Raw genomic sequence first — 18062 nt, 5'->3', positions numbered from 1 at the left:
GATCTCGTAAGTTGTAACTCTCATTGCCTACAGCCCTGCACTTTATTTTTATTTTTTTATTTTTTTCCTTGTTGGTCTTTTCTTTTCTCTTCTACGATCTAGTAAACTGGCACTTTTTTTTTCTCTCTTCTTGGCCTATGCAGTACGCACCGAATTGCTTGTCATATTTTACTTGTTGGTTTGCAGTTGTTTTGGTTGGCCATTCATTTCAGATTCTTGAAGACAGTGATGATGAATGTATTTCAATTTTCAATTTTTCAGTTTCAACTTAGTACAAGTAAATTATGTTAAGTTTCAGTCTATTAAATGTTGAACACTTGAATTTGAATAAGTGTTGAATTATGAATTATTATATAGGGATATAAAAATGTCTAGTTGTTAATTAACCGGTGCTACATCTACAACATTTGCTCCTGTAAGATCAGAAGATCCAGCATGGGCCCATGCACGTGCAGTGCTAGGGGCTAGAAATAATACTGAATGTTTATATTGTAATAAAGTAATTAGAGGTGGTGGGATCACTCGGTTGAAGTATCATCTAGCTGGGATTCCAGGCAATATAGAAACATGTAAAAAGGTCTCTGAAAATGTAAAATGGCAAATGAAGGAGTTGCTTGATGAAATGAAAAGAAGCAAAGAGAAGGAAAAAAAATAAACTCAGAGATTGGAGGCGATATAGATTTAACATCTGATGATATTGATGATAGTAATAGTATGAATGGATAGTCTCAACTTTCAAAAGGTAGGGAGAAGTCGAGAGATTCTGGAACTGGAAAATTAGTGGGGGGATTAAGTAGATTTTTTGCTCCAAGAACAACTCCTGGGGCCCAACCTTCAATTAAGAGTTCTATGTGTTCGAATGATATGCTTACACAAGCAAAGATGGCTGTAATATGCTAGTGGTATGGTTCTAATCTGCCTTTTAATGTGACTCAATCCAAGTTTTATCAACCAGCTATCGATGCCATGATTGCCATCGGGCCAGGATTCAAGGGCCCTTCTTTATATGAGTTGAGAGGAAATTTGTTAAAAATGGCTGTGAATGAGGTTCAAGAGTATTTGGAACAAATTAAGAAGATTTGGAATGAGACTGATTGTACACTAATGGCAGATGGTTGGACAAATCAGAAGCAACAATAAATAATCATCTTTTTAGTTTATTGTCCGAAAGGTACAATGTTCTTAAAGTCTATCGATACATCTGACCTTAGAAAAGATGCTGAAATATTGTTTAATATTTTTGATAAGGTTGTTCAAGAAATTGGAGCTGAGAATCTTGTGCAGTTCATAACAGACAATGATGCAAGTTATAAAGCTGCAGGAAAAAAGTTACAGCAGAAGTATGGCTCTTTCTACTGGTCCCCTTGTGCAGCTCATTGCATAGACTTGATGTTGGAGAATTTTTCTGATCCAAGATATTTTTTCCTTATTGATGATACTATAAAAAAGGCAAAAAAGATAACAAAGTTCATCTATAACCATGGTTGGGTTTTGGCATGAGAAAAGATTTCACCAAAGGTCATGATTTGTGTCGTCCTGCAAGTATAAGGTTTGCGACAAATTTTTTAAGTATCCAATGCTTGCTCTTGTTTAAGAAAGAACTGAGACAAATGTTTACGTGTGATAAATGGATTGTATCAAATCAATCTAAAAGCATCATAGGGAAAGAGATAGCTAGGATTGTTTTAGAAGATAATGAGTTTTGGGCTCAATGTCAATTTATTGTTAAAATTAGTGAGCCTTTGGTTCGTGTTCTACGACTTGTTGACGGGGATGAGAAGCCTGGAATAGGATACTTGTATGATGCAATGGAAAGAGCCAAAGAGAACATAAAAGCAAGATGTAATAACAAAGTTAGTGTATTTAGTCCATTCACCAGGATCATTGATTCTAGATGGGATAAGCAGCTTCACAATCCATTACATGCGGCGGGTTGTCTTCTTAACTCTAGAATTTTCTATAGCCCCAATTTAAAAAAAAATGATGTTGTAAGAGGCTTCAATAGTTGTGTTATGAAGATGGAACTTGATTCCGATGATCAAGACAAGATCATTGCAGAACTTGAATTGTATAATAATGCAATAGGTGAGTTTGGACATTCTTTAGCAATCTGCCAGCGTGATAAGTTTAATCCAGATATTATCATTTATTAATATCATTTGTTAAATAGTGTGACTTTGTACTTTAAATTTTATCTTATTTTATTTTACTTGCATTTAATTAATAATTTATAATTGCATTATTGTTATAGTTGCATGGTGGACCCAATTTGGTTGCGAGGTTCCAACTCTTCAAAGATTTGTTGTTTGAGTACTAAGTCAATGTTGTAGTGCAACTGGATGTGAGAGAAACTGGAGCACATTTGATTTTATTCATTCGAATAAGAGAAATAGATTAGTGCATAAACGTTTGAATGACTTAGTATTTGTTCGTTATAACTTGAAGCTGTGAGAGAGGTAAATTTTTTTAATACTAATGTCTTTCACTTTTGAATATATATATATATAATATTCTTTATTAAGTTTGATTTTATTTTGACAGGATCATAAAAAATGGAAGAGATGCTTTAGATCCAATCAATCTTGAAAACATTGACTTGATGGAAGAATGGGTGAGTAAAGAATTTGAGCTTCTTGATGGAGAAGATTTGGATTGGGCACGTATTGAGGAGTCATTAATCTCACTAAATGAGGAAGACGTTGATAATGTTGGTGTTGATGTTGATGTTGATGATGGTGGTGACATTGATGAAAATATTTTGATTAACATGTCAAATCTTGATCCTTATAGTCTTTTTGATGAGGATGAGTGATTTTATTTTAATGGTTGGATTAAGAACTTATTTAATTTGTAACTTAAAACTTAAGACTTGTATTGAGAAGTATTGAGTTTATGGCTTATTTTGTTATTATTTTGGAATACAGTAAATGCTTATATATATATATATATATATATAATTTATTCAGGTATAAACTATTTCGAAACGGTACATGAAACAATACCGGTACCGAAACGGTATCGGTACCGAAATATTATTCCGAACCAGTATACGAAACGGTACCGGTACTGAAATATTTCGTTTCAATGCCTTGACCGGTACGCCATCCAGTACGATATTCAAAACATTGGTCTAGAGGACCCATGCATTTCAATTTGGATAAAAATGGTATACTCCGGTTTTGCAATCATAGGGCGATTCCTCATAATTCATAGTTTAAGGAGCGGATTTTGGCTGAGGTTCCAGAAGCACGAAAATGTATCGAGACTTAAATAGAAGAGTGGCCATTTTCTACCTATCACTAATACCAATACTTGGGGAAAGTTGAGTCAGTTGTATATCAAGGAGATAGTACGTTTGCATGGGATACCCAAGAGCATTGTATCGGATCGTGACCCACGGTTTATGACTTATTTTTGGAAGAGCTTCCAATCAGCTTTTGGCACCAAATTGATGTTTAGTAGTGCATATCACCTTCAAACCGACGGCTAATCAGAACACACAATTTAGATTCTCGAGGATATGTTACAAGCCTATGTCTTAGATCAATTCGAGGGAAGTTGGAAGAATCATCTACCGCTTATAGAATTCGCTTACAGCAATAGCTTCCATGCATTCATTTAGATGGCTCCTAGTTATGCGGATACAAGAATAAGAGACATGTCTTTCGAGGAAGGTGATTGGGCGTACCTCAAAGTCTCTCCCATGAAAGGCGTCAAGTGTTTTGGTAAAAAATGGAAACTTAGCCTGAGGTATGTAGGCCCTTTTTAGATTTTGGTGAAGGTTGAGCCTATTGCTTATAGGATTGTCTTGCTGAATTATTTTGGAGAGGTTCATGATGTCTTCTATGTGTCATCGATGAAGAAGAGCTTTGGATAGCAAGAGCTGTGTTTTGTTTGCCTAGAACGAATTCAACTCCAGCTTGACCTTACTTATGAAGTTGCACCGACACAAATTATGGATTGGAAAGAGTAAAGGTTGAGATCCAAGTAAATACCTTTGGTGAAGGTGTCATAGGGAGATCTGTTGCCTCATGGGAGAGAGAGGCAGACATGACAGAGCAGTTTCCCTATTTATTTAGGCGTCAATGATTGTACGTTTCTCTCAAGCGTATTCTGAGTTGTATCTGATAACTTGCATTGGCATTAATGTTTGACCTTGCCAATTTCGAGGATTAATTTTTTTTTCTTTTTTTTTTTTTTTATAGGGGAGGATGTGATATCCCTTATTTCCTTATGTTTTTAAATATTTATATTACTAATTATTATTATTGGTTCTTTTATTTTAAATTGATTATTATTATTATTTTGGTTATAGTATTTTATCATTATCACTCCCTAAGTTGTGTAATTTATTTTAATGTATTTTTTCTTATTATGAATTGTTGTCTATTATCTATTGGCTCTTTGTTTCAAATTATTTTATTGTTGGGCTTTACTATTTTGATTTATTAATACTAAATTACTATTTTTTTAAGTTAAACAAGCGTTTTAATCCTCACCGTTAGATCTGTTTGAAGACCCCAAGCCCCCCATTCCGTTTTCCCTCTCTCTCCTCCCTCTCACTCAGTTCACGCGAGCAGCAGCCTTCTCCCTATCCAATTTCCCCTCTCAGGTTAGCCCAGCTCCACCACTGGCCACCATTGGTCACCGATCACCTCACCAGCTCTCCCTCACGCCGGCAAGCTCCCACCGTTAAACCCAGACTCCATCTCGTAGCCACCTTCTCCCACACACGCACACACGAACCCTTGGGTTTTCCTTATGCCACCTTGCGATGTCACCGACCACCACAACAACTTCCTCTCACGTTGGCCAGCACCATCAACCTAACCTAGCCCCTCAAGGTAGCCCCTTCTCCCCTCACACGAGCATGACCCAAAATGAGTTTCCCTTCCTTAAATGGCTAGATCTGACACCGTGCGCTGCCACCCAAGGCCTCTAGCCACCACCACTAACTCCACCGACCTACTTTAGCTCCTCTATGCTTAGCTTAAGCTTTCCCTTAGCTTCCCCCTCCATTTCCTTGCCTTAAAACCCACGGCTAGCACTTGGAAATCACGGCTTTGCCGCCACTCCACCACTTTTGGCTTCACCCGTAGACTAGTGCACCCTTGATCTTCCAGATTTTTCTTTCAGCTATTGTAAGTAATTTTCCAATGAGCCTCTTTGAGATTTAAACAATATTTACACTAACTTTGTTTCTGTAGTCTAGTTGGCTGGACTGGGTCTTGAGCTTAATGGATTGTTGGGAAAAATAATTTATGGTTGAGTTGGTTTGGGCCTTGGGCAAGGAACAAAGGATGGGAAAACGCGTGTATAGAGGCCGAGGAGCTAAGGGAGGTCGGTGGAGTTTCATGCATCGGCATATTTACTTTTATTAATATTTGTTTTGCTTATTTAACTGTGTTGCGTTCTGCCATGTGGTATGGTATGGAAATTGGATTTTCGTGTCTTGGTAAAATATTTGAGGGTGCGTGCGTACCATGACCCCAAGCCAATATGAGGAATTATTTCGATGGAGCTCCTCTGATTACTCTAGAGCATTATAAATGAAATTGGATGAGATGGTAACACTCTCATGCCGACTCCGTGGCCCCTCTGCAGGCAAGAGCTAAAGGATGCCTGGTCGCGATATGTGTCGGGCGTGGAGCTGGGCATTACTCATTACGAAATTACATGCACGTTTGTTATCCGTAGTGTGACGAAAGGAGCTAGGATGTATGGATGATCCCTAGGGGAGACCATACTGCATGCATAATAAATGGATGTGTTGTGGGCCAAATGGGTTTTTTTTTTTTTTTTTTTTGTGTGTGTGTGTTAGTAGATGTGTCATTTTCTAAGAAAATGATGGAATTTTTCTTGCATGACTTACCGTATGGCTGTGAACATGTTAGTTGAATTGAATATGTTTTAATCTCTTAGATGTTGTTTAATTGCTTACTGAGATTTCATGATCTCAATATGGTATTCCTACCCTACGGTTCGTAGACTTTGATTCATAGGAAGATTTTTAGCCAGAGGGACCGGCTCTGCCATAAGAGTGACTTCTTGTTGTCACTTGTTGATTGTAGGATTTGTTTCGCTTAAGCTATATATTTACCTTTTATTTATTTTGTCAGATCATTGTATAACCCCTTTGAGGATTTTTCTTTCATTGTACTCTTTTAAAATTCTGGTACTTAGTTGACTATCTTTTATTTATCCGCTACGATTATTATTATTAATGCACACTTAATTGCATGTTGCACACATTTGAATACTTTTCGTTGGAGTGTGTGACCCATGTGGTCATCATCTCGGTGTCACGATTCCCACTAAATCACACGTGGGGTCAAGGGCACCACAAATGATCATGACGCTTGTATTGATGTAGATAGTTATTTGTAACAATATATTCAAGCTTAAAACATTGGCCCCAAATGAACATTGATCGATCGAGTACATTCTTACCATTCAATTTTTTTTTTTTTTTCCTGAAATATTTAGAATGCAATCAAGGACCCGTATCAAATGAGTGGTCTAAAACATTCTTTCCAAACTGACCTTTCTGAAAATAATTTGGATACTGTAGAAATTTTACTTCAATTCAAATTGGGCATCACCAAATAAAAGAATAGCGATGAGAATTCCTATTCCCATCGGGAAACCAAAAACATAACAAACAAACAAAAATTAAGCAGCTTATAGGCATGCATAAAGCCTTTCTGAGAAAGAAACCATTCATATTCACGAGTAGAAACATTTAAGGAGTTCGATGTTAGCCATTTAACCTAAGCAAAAGTACTAGTCCTATATATATTGTCTTTGGAAACGATACATGATTACGAAAAATATCTGAAAAATCAAATATCAAATATCTGAAAAATTAATGAGAAAAGAGAGGACACCAATATCCAATGTCGACTTAAAAGATCCGAAGTATAAGTACCTGGGCATTCAATGAGAGTCCGTGATTGAATATCCCCAAACCCTTTAAATATCGAAAATCTTAAAAGATACTAGTCTTCAATCTATATTGTAAAACGACACCTACAAAACTTGATCAAACAGAACTCCAAAATCCCCAATGGAAATTTAAAATATATATATATATATATATATGCGAATATATTCATGCAATCCATATTTCATCCGCAGATTCCAAGATTGTAATAATTAGTCGAGAACCAATTACACACAAATTAATATGTAAAATAAAGCAAAATAAAAACCATAAGCTAAGTAAATCCTCGTACTCAATTTAGAAATTTATAAGGTGAGAAAAGAAAAAGATCTGAAAAATCCTGAAAATCATTAATACACACATATATATATATATATATGTCCTTCCACAGTTCCATTTTGGGGAAATAAATTATTAGGAGAGCAGCACTTTGGAATAAAAAACAAAAAACAAAAAAAAAAAAAAAAAAAAAAAACTCAACGATAAATTGTAAATACCTACCAATATTGTAGAATAGAATGAATATGCATGCGTTTAGTATATAGGGATATATAGCTCTTTATAGTAGTGTAAATTATATGTCCTAAACGAATTTTATTTCAGCTCTTTAAAATTAATTATGACCACGAACCACGTGCATGCAATGAATTTCATATTTTAGTAACAATATTCTTTTAACTTAACCAACATGGTGCATGGATGCCAGGTCAGAAGAAAGTAGCTAGGTAATTAGGAGATAAATCTACCTAATTTATGGGCCGGGCAAGACCATGCGCGCAGGACAATAAAATGTACGTACGGGAAAAAAGAACAAACGACGAGCTATATACTGGCTTGGTAAGAAAACAAGCTAGTTATAATGTGACAAGATAACATAACATAAAGGAGGGTCATATTAATATATATACAAATACGTAACAAAAGATAAAATGAAAGATAACTCCAAGACATCATTTTAAACACTTCTAAGAAAAGTCCAATAGAAATAATGAAGTCTAGTGAGAGAAAGAAAAGGAAGGCAGCATGAAGATTGAGATATAACACATGAAAATATATTGACCCGGAGTAATGCACGATCATCTATCATCATCCAATGGTTTCGAGACTTGGGTTCTCATACTAATCTTATATCCAACAGTTGTACTGGTAGAAGTAGAAGAACAACCATCATTGACACCAATGTTGAAATAGTGTACTGCAGGTGCGGTGACACAATAGTCAGTCTCTTCTGTACATAGATATGCTTTTCCCGATTGATGCTTCTCCATACTTCTCAACCCGTCTAGCTCCATTGCCATGTCCTTCATTGTAGGCCTATCTTCCCCTTTAACACTTAAGCACCGTTTTACAAGATTAGCAACTTTATTTATCTCATAAATATTACCATCACTTACAAGATCGTCCACAAGAATTTGACGTAAGCGATCCTCTTTTACTGCAGAACTAAAGTACATAGCTAGATTTCTATCAATTTCAAGTCCATCAAAAGAAATTGCCTTCCTACCCGTCAATAACTCAGCCACAACAACACCAAAGCTGTAGACATCACTTTTTTCGGTAAGTTGACTACTATGAAAGTATTCTGGGTCTAAATACCCCAAAGTTCCCTGTACCAAAGTAAGTAATTGTGTTTGATCAAGTGGGACCAATCTTGAAGCTCCAAAGTCAGACACCTTTGCTGAATAATTATCATTTAAAAGTATATTTGCAGGCTTCACATCCCTATGTATAATTGGCATGGAAGTTGAGAAATGCATGTATGCAAGTGCTCCTGCAGTATCTATTGCTATCTTCAAGCGCTTTTCCCATGAGAGTGAGGATGATAGAACTTTATCATGAATGTGATTCGAAAGAGTCCCATTTGTGATGAATTCATAAACTAGTGATGGCACTTCTGTTTCTAGACAACAACCTAATAGCTTAACCACATTTCTATGGTTAATTTGGCTAAGTACAATCACCTCATTAATAAATTGTTCAATTTGGTTTTGATCACAAAATTTTGATTTCTTAATGGCGACCAGTTTATTATCTTGTAAGACTCCTTTATAGACAGTACCATAGCTTCCTTGGCCAAGGACTCTACTCTCATCATAATTATTTGTAGCCTTTTCAAGTTCTCCTATGCTAAAGATTTTGACCGCCTGCATGGAAGTTCTATCATTCGAGAGTTTTTGTTGTAGCAACAGGCCGCCATTTTGTTGGAAGAATTTCTCTTTCAGCTTGAAGAGTTTTCTTCTTTTTAGTCCACAATATAGTGAAGAACCTCCCACAAACAATACCATAAGGCCAATGCTAATAGCTGCACATGTTCAAACATGCATTGTGATCAAAGTTTTCTAGTCAACATGCTATGTTTGTTTTCACAAACGGTTTGAGGAATTTAAATCAATAAGCAAGTAACATATATATGTATTATATGAAGAAGGCTCAATCAAGACTTTAGTTAAAGCATAGTTATAAGTGTCTATCACAGAAGCGGCATATATGGAATATTATATATATTTATATATACACACATTGAAATATATGCACGCCAACTAGTTTAGAGAACATATTATATAAAAGAGTAATGTTAGATGCAATCTTAGAGTGTGGATGCCTTGCCTACCCTCTTTAAAAACAATGAGATTTACCATTAAAAGAATAATACTAGATCTAGTCCAATAGTATGTAAATCTCACATACTTATTTATTTATATTTTTTAAAAAAAGTAGAATTCATTATTAAAAAATTATTATTTTTCATATAAGTTCAAGATTTACCAACTTTTGTCAAAGAAATTGTCGGAGGCTTGCTCACTTTAAGATTGTACAAACTATTTTTTCATTAAAACATGCATTTTTTCATGTAGATACCATATTTATCTATTTTTTAAAAATTAAATACACAAAATTTACACACTCTAAAATTACATAAATCATCTCCTCTGATAAATATATACATACAGCTTCTTCCTAACAGAACGATGATATATATAACTTTCACGAGATTATCACTATAACAAATAAACAAAGATACATTGAATTGAAAATAATGTAGATATCTACAAAAAAAGACTGAAAGCAGGGTGAACATAATCATGCCCTAGCTTAATAAGCATCCATGAAACAAAGAAGCCCCACATAGCACTAAGCCAACAAAAGTAGGTCAAAAAGTGGGAGATGAATTCACGATCCATCATGTCTCGAAATTAGCGAAGAATAGTAGCTAGGGGTCCTAGCCAATATATATATTATTAATTATTACCTAGCAAATATATAAATATATATATATATATATATTTTAAGATATATATATATATATATATCTTAAAACCGTAACATTTCAAATGGACTTTTATTATTTTTTATTTCTAAGTGGAAACACGTACTATACGCTGTTTGTTGCGTTTTTCCCTCCATCGATCAGCAAATTAAGCAAAGGTTCTCTAAGACTTTGACAAGGGAAAAAGGTAGGTATACAAAGTAGATTCTATATCATTATATATTAAACATTTAATATTGTTGATCAAACTAATCACATGCAGGAATTGGCCTTACTTATAATTAAATGAGTCCGTATATTTCACTTTTATTGTAGATCTTAGAGTTAGCACAAGAACTCCAAAATTAAAATCCTAATTCGTGAGCTTTTAATATCAAGATAAAAAATATTAAAAACTAGAATGATCATAACATGAAGATAAAAGATAAAAGATAAAATAGTTGATTGAGTTTTATTTGTGTTATACGGGATGTCTTAGTTGTATTTTATGATCATATCATTGCATGCCAACTAGTTTAGGATCATATTTCATAAATGACTAAAGTTAGATGTAATTATCGGGCATATGTTAATTCTGCATAATCTGTTTGGACAAATAAGGCTCATTATTAAAAGAGTAATACTAGATATATTGATAGAGTGTGCAAATATCGCGTGCTTCCTTTATAAAAGAATTGGGCTAACTTTTAAAAAATATCTTTTTCATGTAAATTTTAAATTTATTCACTTTTTTTAAAGGAATTGTGTGGGACTTAAAAAACCTAAAACTATACAAATATTATCCATTTTAATGTAGATTCTAGATTTATCTGTTTTTTAATAAGAGTGTGCGATACTTATATATTTTAAAACTTTATAAATCATTTTCTTTCAGAAATATCTACAACAATTAAAGTTAGTGATTCTTGTTGATACTTTCACAAGATTATCCATACCCCACACACACTGATATATATATATATATATATATATATATATATATATGTTGAATTGAAAATAACAGAGATATTTGAGAAAGTAGAGAGAATATTCCAAAATTGACACAACAATATAAATTCATGGATAAATCATGATGGAGACGTACTAGGTCACGAATCTCTCTGTTCATGTGAGAGAATCTCAACCATTGACATTTTATCATGATATCAACCATAGATAATATCATAATCAGTTTTATATATCATGAAATATATTAATAATTAATACGAAGATATATGATATTAAGTATTGAATAAGTAGAAACAAAATGTGCCAACATGAAAAATCTTCAACCATGCATGCAATTAAAGTAACCACAGTGAATATATACCCTATGAATTGTTATATGAGAGCTTAATTCAAGAAAAGTGTTAGGTCTATAAATATATCTTATATATAATACAGACAGTAAATTTGTAAACTGATTTATTTATAGTCGAAACATTTATCTTAGTTTAAATCAATCAACTCATGTGAGTGAACAAATTATCAAGGAAAATAAAAAATTATTATATGACAGTACTTATAATTATTTGATACGTACCAATTAGTGCAATAATGATGATCTTGAAATGGCTGACTTTAGGACTGCAACCTGTTCCATTCATCTTTCCATCGCCTTTGTAATCCTCGCGACAAGTACAACTGAAACTCCCATGAGTGTTCATGCATTTTGCTTTAGCATGGCAAGGTTTTGGAACTTGCAGGCACTCATTAATATCTAAAACGTCACATGCAGTATGAATTAATGCCCAACAAATAAATGGAAATAATTGACTTGAATTATTATTTCAATATATAGATCTATTACCCTTATAATTTCTGAATTAAGCATTTCTTTCTATTCTAATATTATTGAATTGCCTCCTAATTTATTTGTCTTGTTAAACTATATATCCCATCAATTCATATATTTAAAAGACCTTACATTTTATTGCCTTTGTTGCCGAAATAATTAATTAACATACTCGATCATTTGAAATTATACATGAATTTTTAAAAACTTTTTCATCATATATTGGTAATTGATTTCCCATTATTAAGTACTTGTTTCTTTGGTTTTTCTACTGTTGAACTCTTATATCATTCTATATTAATTTTCAATAAAGATTTTTTTTTTATATTAATACATGATTCGACTAAGATTGGCCAATCTCCTGATCAAGTTCTTGTTGAGAGGATAATCTTTTTTAATATAATCAAGACGAAGAGCATGCATAATTGAAATTCATGCAAAGTTTCTATATTTTTTTTTTATTCTATATTATATGAAACTTCTCTCAAAATAATTTATGAGAAGCTAGTTCTATAAGCAACTCGCGCGTACGTACCTTGGCAACCTTCATGGAGGTATGGGTTTCCTTCATAACCTTTGTTGCACTTGCAACGGTACCCATCACCATTTTTGGAATCATAGCATGCGCTGTTCTGTCCACAAACGTAATCCGGCTTTCTCCGACCAGTTTCACATGTTTCATTACCGATTGCCCAATCAAGAACCATTGGAAAAGTATCATTAGGCTTTAGCAATATTTCTTCAAGATAAGCAGAGGAAAATTTGGACTCGTAATCTTGTTTAATCATAAAAGCAGAGCTGCATGGGTTGAATTTAGAGACATTTGTGTGATTGTTATAGCTATGAACTTCCAAAGTAAAGTTCTTCAATCCTGTTGGGATGTCAACATGGCAACACCCAATCCCAGAGCAAGATGCATTGACAACATTCCTAAGACTTTGACAAATAGACATGCAGCCAATTCTGAAGTATTCATTGTTCCGGTAAGCATTGAGGTAGGCGTAAGTGTCACAGCCGACAGCGACGAACTGGTTTTTGGTGTTGGAAATTGTGAAAGTGCGGGAAGTGAGAGAGTGCTTGTTGTTGTCAACCACAGGCACACCACTCGAATCTCGGAAACATTGTCGGGCTATAAACATCGAGATTTCAAGCTCGCCTTGGATAGAAATGTTGGTGACAAAATGATTTTCCCACAGTGGTTGGGAATTGCTACAATTGATAAAATAATTATCATTAAGGTAGCAATTTTCCGTTGTGCCAAATGGATAAGGGATCTCAACATTTCCACACCAATTCGGGCAGTTTGGCTTGGCTGATGAAGCTGCTGCTGCCATTTTCGATAACATCACAACAACACATGCCACGTACAAGAGCATCCTACCGAAAGCCGCCATTGCTCCCTCTGTTCAGAGAATCAAGGGATTCGAGTTGTTTTCTCACTGTTCAGAGAATTGATGGACTCAAGCAATTAGCTAGCTAGGTCTGATTTTAAAGTAATTTGACTAATAAATATCCATTTCACACGTACCAACTCTTTTAGATTTTAAATAAATAATAAATATAAAGAAAGCAATAGATTTTAAATAATTTTCAGAATTTGATAAAAATTCAATTTTGAAAAACTTTTGTTTTATAAGATAGACTATATTTTGAATTCTGTTCCGCCCGTGTGGAAAGGATCGCATGCCACATTTTAAATACGTAAATATATTATTTCTGGGAGACCCACTCTTTTAGATTTTAAATAAACAACAATATGTAAATGATGCTTTCTCAAATTTTATTTATTTATTATTTACGTAGTATTATGATCGGTTAATCTAAAATTCGTTAATTGAATATTATATATAACTAACAGTACCTTGAAATTAGAATTTTATGTTAATTTGATATATATATATAATTAATTAATTAGATTGGAAGATTTAAATAATACTAATTTCGTACTGCACGTGCACTTTGAAATACTCTATTAATATTCAGTTTTTTGTTGATAAAAATCAATTGAAACGATTTTTCCTCGCTAATAGTCTATTTATTGCTATTTGAATTTATAGTCCACGCTAATATATATCTTCCTATTAATATGCTTGGCAGGTTGCTATCACTTATTTTTATTTTGACAATACATACAATACGTATAACTAAATTTTTTGAAGAGTAATAATTTAGTTTGTGACAGCATTAATTGTACGTCTTGGAGACTACATCAAAGTCGTAATTTAATTTCACATCCGTGATCCCTATATATATATATATATAATATTGCGTGCATCATGCATGTAATATGACTTTTCATGAATTGAGGCCATGGTTGAAGTGGAGGCTTATGATGACAGATGTCAGCCACCTATTAGATGGTAGAACTGCTCTGGCCTATATATGACTTGATATTTCAAGTAGGATTTTGCAACACATCATCCCTACGTACATCATATATTATATCTGTTTTAATTTTTATTCTTTAATTCTTATTAAATTAATTAAATTTTTTTATTCATTATTTTTATATTATATACTTATTAAGTGCAAAAAATTAAAATAAATGAAAATATATGATATAAAAGTAATGATAAATAGAATAGGTCGTCGCATGTAGCAACTTCCTAAAAGCCCACGCTAATACAAACCACGTGGAAGAAGTGGATGAAAAAAGCTGCAGAGATCTGAAAAATCTAATCCGAATTGATTTTAGCTCGAAAGAAAACAAAAAAATCACAATTTGTAAACGAAAATCTATACCAACTTGCTCGATGCCTCTGGATTGAAAAAGAAGTGATCGATCATGGATATATATATTTTCCTTTTGTTTTTATGTACTGACAACTCACGACCTTACGTACTCAACTTTCATATTACTTACTCCATGCTATTAATATAATATTGACTCGGTTAGATCTGGACTAATTGATTAAGTTTCGACCACCAATGCATGAAGTCGATCACGTACTTCTGTCCTATTCTTATCTCATTAAGTGAGATTTTTTTATTTTTATTTTTATTTTAACATAAATGTCCATTTATAGGGTTTATTTCTCAAATATTAAATATTTCTAATATAATGTAAACTAAATATGAAAAGCTTATAAAGAATAAAAAACTAGAAATATCTCAAAAACAAAGCACAAGAATGTTACGTTCCTGCTCAATGAGAAGTATTAATAAGTAATTAATTATCTCTGATCAAACTAACAACAGTACTTTATCACAGGAGACATTTGAATTTTTTAAAAAAAAAATACTATTATATATGTACGTTCCTACTCAATTAATGATCAGAAGGTATAAATTCATTACTAGAATTCATATATACTAATTTAGTCAGCGACAGAAACCCAACGTACGTGGATCCTAGCTAGATCGAAAGCTGCGCCCTAAAATATATGTGGTATGTAGGATATGTTCGAACATTAAATTAGCTTGGCCACCCCGTACTATGTGTTGATGTCGCCTCCTAAATGAATGGCTTAGTTTGAGTTTTCATCAATGTTTTAAATTATGTTCTGATCATAATTCTGGTTTAAGTATTAGAACGAAAACATTTCAATATTGATGCATTTCAATATACTCTTTTGAAATTAATTATATATTATATATAAACTAATAACTAATAAATTAAATAAATTAATACATATATATGTAATTGTGTATCATATATATGTGTGTATATATATATATAAATTAAAAATTTATAAAATGAATATACCTTAAAAATATCACAACCATGAGTTGAGATATAAAAAAAAAAAAAAAAAAAGGATTTATATAACCATATTAAAAAAAAAAAAAGAGAGAGAGAGAACGAAAGGACAAATTTAAAGTTATAAAAAAATTAAGATTATATATTTATATTTTATATTATAAAATTAATTAAATACTACCGAGATTTAATATTTATAAAAATATCATTTGAAAGAGATACAATTCGGATGTTCATGCAGAATCGCAGATAGCAATTTCCATTTCACACTATCGCCCCTCTTCGTTGAATTCTTTTCTTTTTTTGTTTTTTCTTTCTTTTGACCAAATCATCTGTTTATAACACAGCGACGAAAATGATGATGATATTTCTAAGTATTGTTGGAATACTTTTTTATAGAAGTTCTAGAGAGCCACACTATGGGTCGCGTAAGGATTGTGAAAACGTCGGCCTGCTGTCACGTTGCCGTAAAATTAACAATTCCCGTCACGTCAAACAATGACGTTGTTGATGGTGTAGTTTGAGTTCATTTTGTAATTTCTTGCCACAGGTAGATATCGTTATAGATTTTGTAAGGATTACATTTATTTAAAAAAAAAACAGAATTTATTATTAAAAAAATTAAGTTAAAATTAAGTTTGTTTCTTTTTAATTTGTGAGTCGACTCATATTTATTTAATTTCTCAAAAATAATACACGACATTTGTATATTTTATAATTATACATATTATTTTTTTAAAAACACTTTTGTTAAGAACCAATTCTATCTCATCTTATATGTAAAACACAATTAACACGTGTACATAAATATTAAAAATTCTCACATACTACCCACTATATTGATTTTATTTTATTTTTTAATTAATTGAGTAATTATATTTAACATCTATATATCACACATTTAATAAAAAAAAATAAATAAATAAAAAGATTATATGTGATATAAAGATGATAATTAGTACAACTGCTCGTCGCACGGAGCACCCTAGCAACTTCATGAAAGCCCACCCCAATACAAACCACGGGGAAGAAGGGGATGAAAAAAAGATGCGGGCTAGTAAACAGTCTGAAAAATCCAATTCGAATTGATTTTAGCTCAAAGAAAACAAAGAATTCCAATTCTTGCGATGGTGACGGTTTTAGGCGACGGCGACAAGTGAGAAAGACTAAGAGAGAGGTTTGTGTGCCATGTGGGTCATGAGGGGAGAGAGAGAGAGTCCTAAGAGAAGGGAGGGAGGCGGGGATGAAAACAATGTCATTTGTTTAATCCAAGACAAATTAATTGATGGTAGCTCAAAAAAAAACAAAAGGAAATCACAACTTGTAAACAAAAATCTATACCAGCTTGCTCGATACGTCTGGATTGAAAAAGAAGTTAAATAGAATAGGTCGTCGCATGGAGCAACCTAGCAACTTCCTAAAAGCCCACGCCAATACAAACATCGTGGAAGAAGGGGATGAGAAAAGCTGAGACTAGTAAAAGGTCTGAAAAATCTAATTTGAATTGATTTTAGCTTGAAAGAAACCAAAGGAAATCACAATTTGTAAACGAAAATCTATACGAACTTGCTCGATACGCCTGGATTGAAAAAGAAGCCGTGATGGTTATATTTTTGTTTTCATGTGACGACTCACGACCTTACTTCATATTACTTAATGCCATTAATATAAGAGAAATGATATTTGTAGTTATGGTTGTGCAAGCGCCGCACAATCTTTTTGAAAAAAATAAATTAATACGAGACCCACATGAAAAAAAAAAACTAACTTTTTAATCGTAGACCTCACTTTTTTTCAAAGCAATTGCACGATATTTACATACTCTACGACTGTATGTAAAATTACTCTTAATATAATATTGACTCGGTCATCTGGCCTAATTAAGTTTCGACCACCAATACATGCATCCGGATCACTGTCGCTCACGTCTGTCCTATTCTTATCCAATTAAGCAAGACTTTTTATTTATTTTTTAGTTTAATATAAACGTCCATTTATAGGGTTTCTTTTCTCAAATATTAAATATTTCTAATATAATCTAAACTAAATATGAAAATCTTAAGATTAGAAACTAGAAAAATCTCAAAAAAAAAAAAGCACAAGAATGTTACGTTCCTGCTCAATGAAAGTATTAATAAGTAATTAATTATCTCTGATAAGACTAGCTAACAGTTTATCACTGGAGACATTTGAATTAATGAAAAAATACTATCACGTTCCTACTCAATGATCAGAAGGTATATATCAATTCATTTCTATAATTAATACTAATTTAGTCAGTGACAGCAACAAATCGTATATATTCGGAGCCTAGTAGCTAGGTCAAAGTTGCCCTAAAATATATATGGTAGCATATGTTCGAACATTAAATTAGCTA

At 32.8% G+C, this 18062-nt stretch overlaps 1 protein-coding gene across 1 annotated transcript; it reads right to left on the bottom strand.

The window, feature by feature from the left end:
- Positions 1–7453: 7453 nt before the first annotated feature.
- On the bottom strand, positions 7454–13472 carry LOC122311203 (wall-associated receptor kinase 2-like). Its single transcript, XM_043125644.1, has 3 exons — positions 12521–13472; positions 11734–11910; positions 7454–9245 (listed from the first exon to the last, which is right to left on the bottom strand). Exons 1-3 carry the CDS (start codon positions 13377–13379, stop codon positions 8020–8022), a joined length of 2262 nt encoding a protein of 753 aa, XP_042981578.1. The 5' UTR covers positions 13380–13472; the 3' UTR covers positions 7454–8019.
- Positions 13473–18062: the final 4590 nt, after the last annotated feature.

This window comes from Carya illinoinensis, chromosome 5 (assembly GCF_018687715.1).
Source record: "Carya illinoinensis cultivar Pawnee chromosome 5, C.illinoinensisPawnee_v1, whole genome shotgun sequence".
Taxonomy (NCBI): Eukaryota; Viridiplantae; Streptophyta; class Magnoliopsida; order Fagales; family Juglandaceae; genus Carya; species Carya illinoinensis.
Note: the sequence above shows the minus strand (reverse complement) of the source record. Positions and strands in the feature narration are given on the sequence as shown.

What these genes read in the sequence shown, in the direction of transcription:
- LOC122311203 (XM_043125644.1), bottom strand. Translation starts at nt 13,379, where the DNA reads ATGGCGGCTTTCGGTAGGATGCTCTTGTACGTGGCATGTGTTGTTGTG. An exon ending in CCTCCATGAAGGTTGCCAAG is followed by an intron (nt 11,911 to 12,520) that starts GTACGTACGCGC and finishes GTGACGTTTTAG; the next exon opens with ATATTAATGAGTGCCTGCAA. An exon ending in CATCATTATTGCACTAATTG is followed by an intron (nt 9,246 to 11,733) that starts GTACGTATCAAA and finishes GAACATGTGCAG; the next exon opens with CTATTAGCATTGGCCTTATG.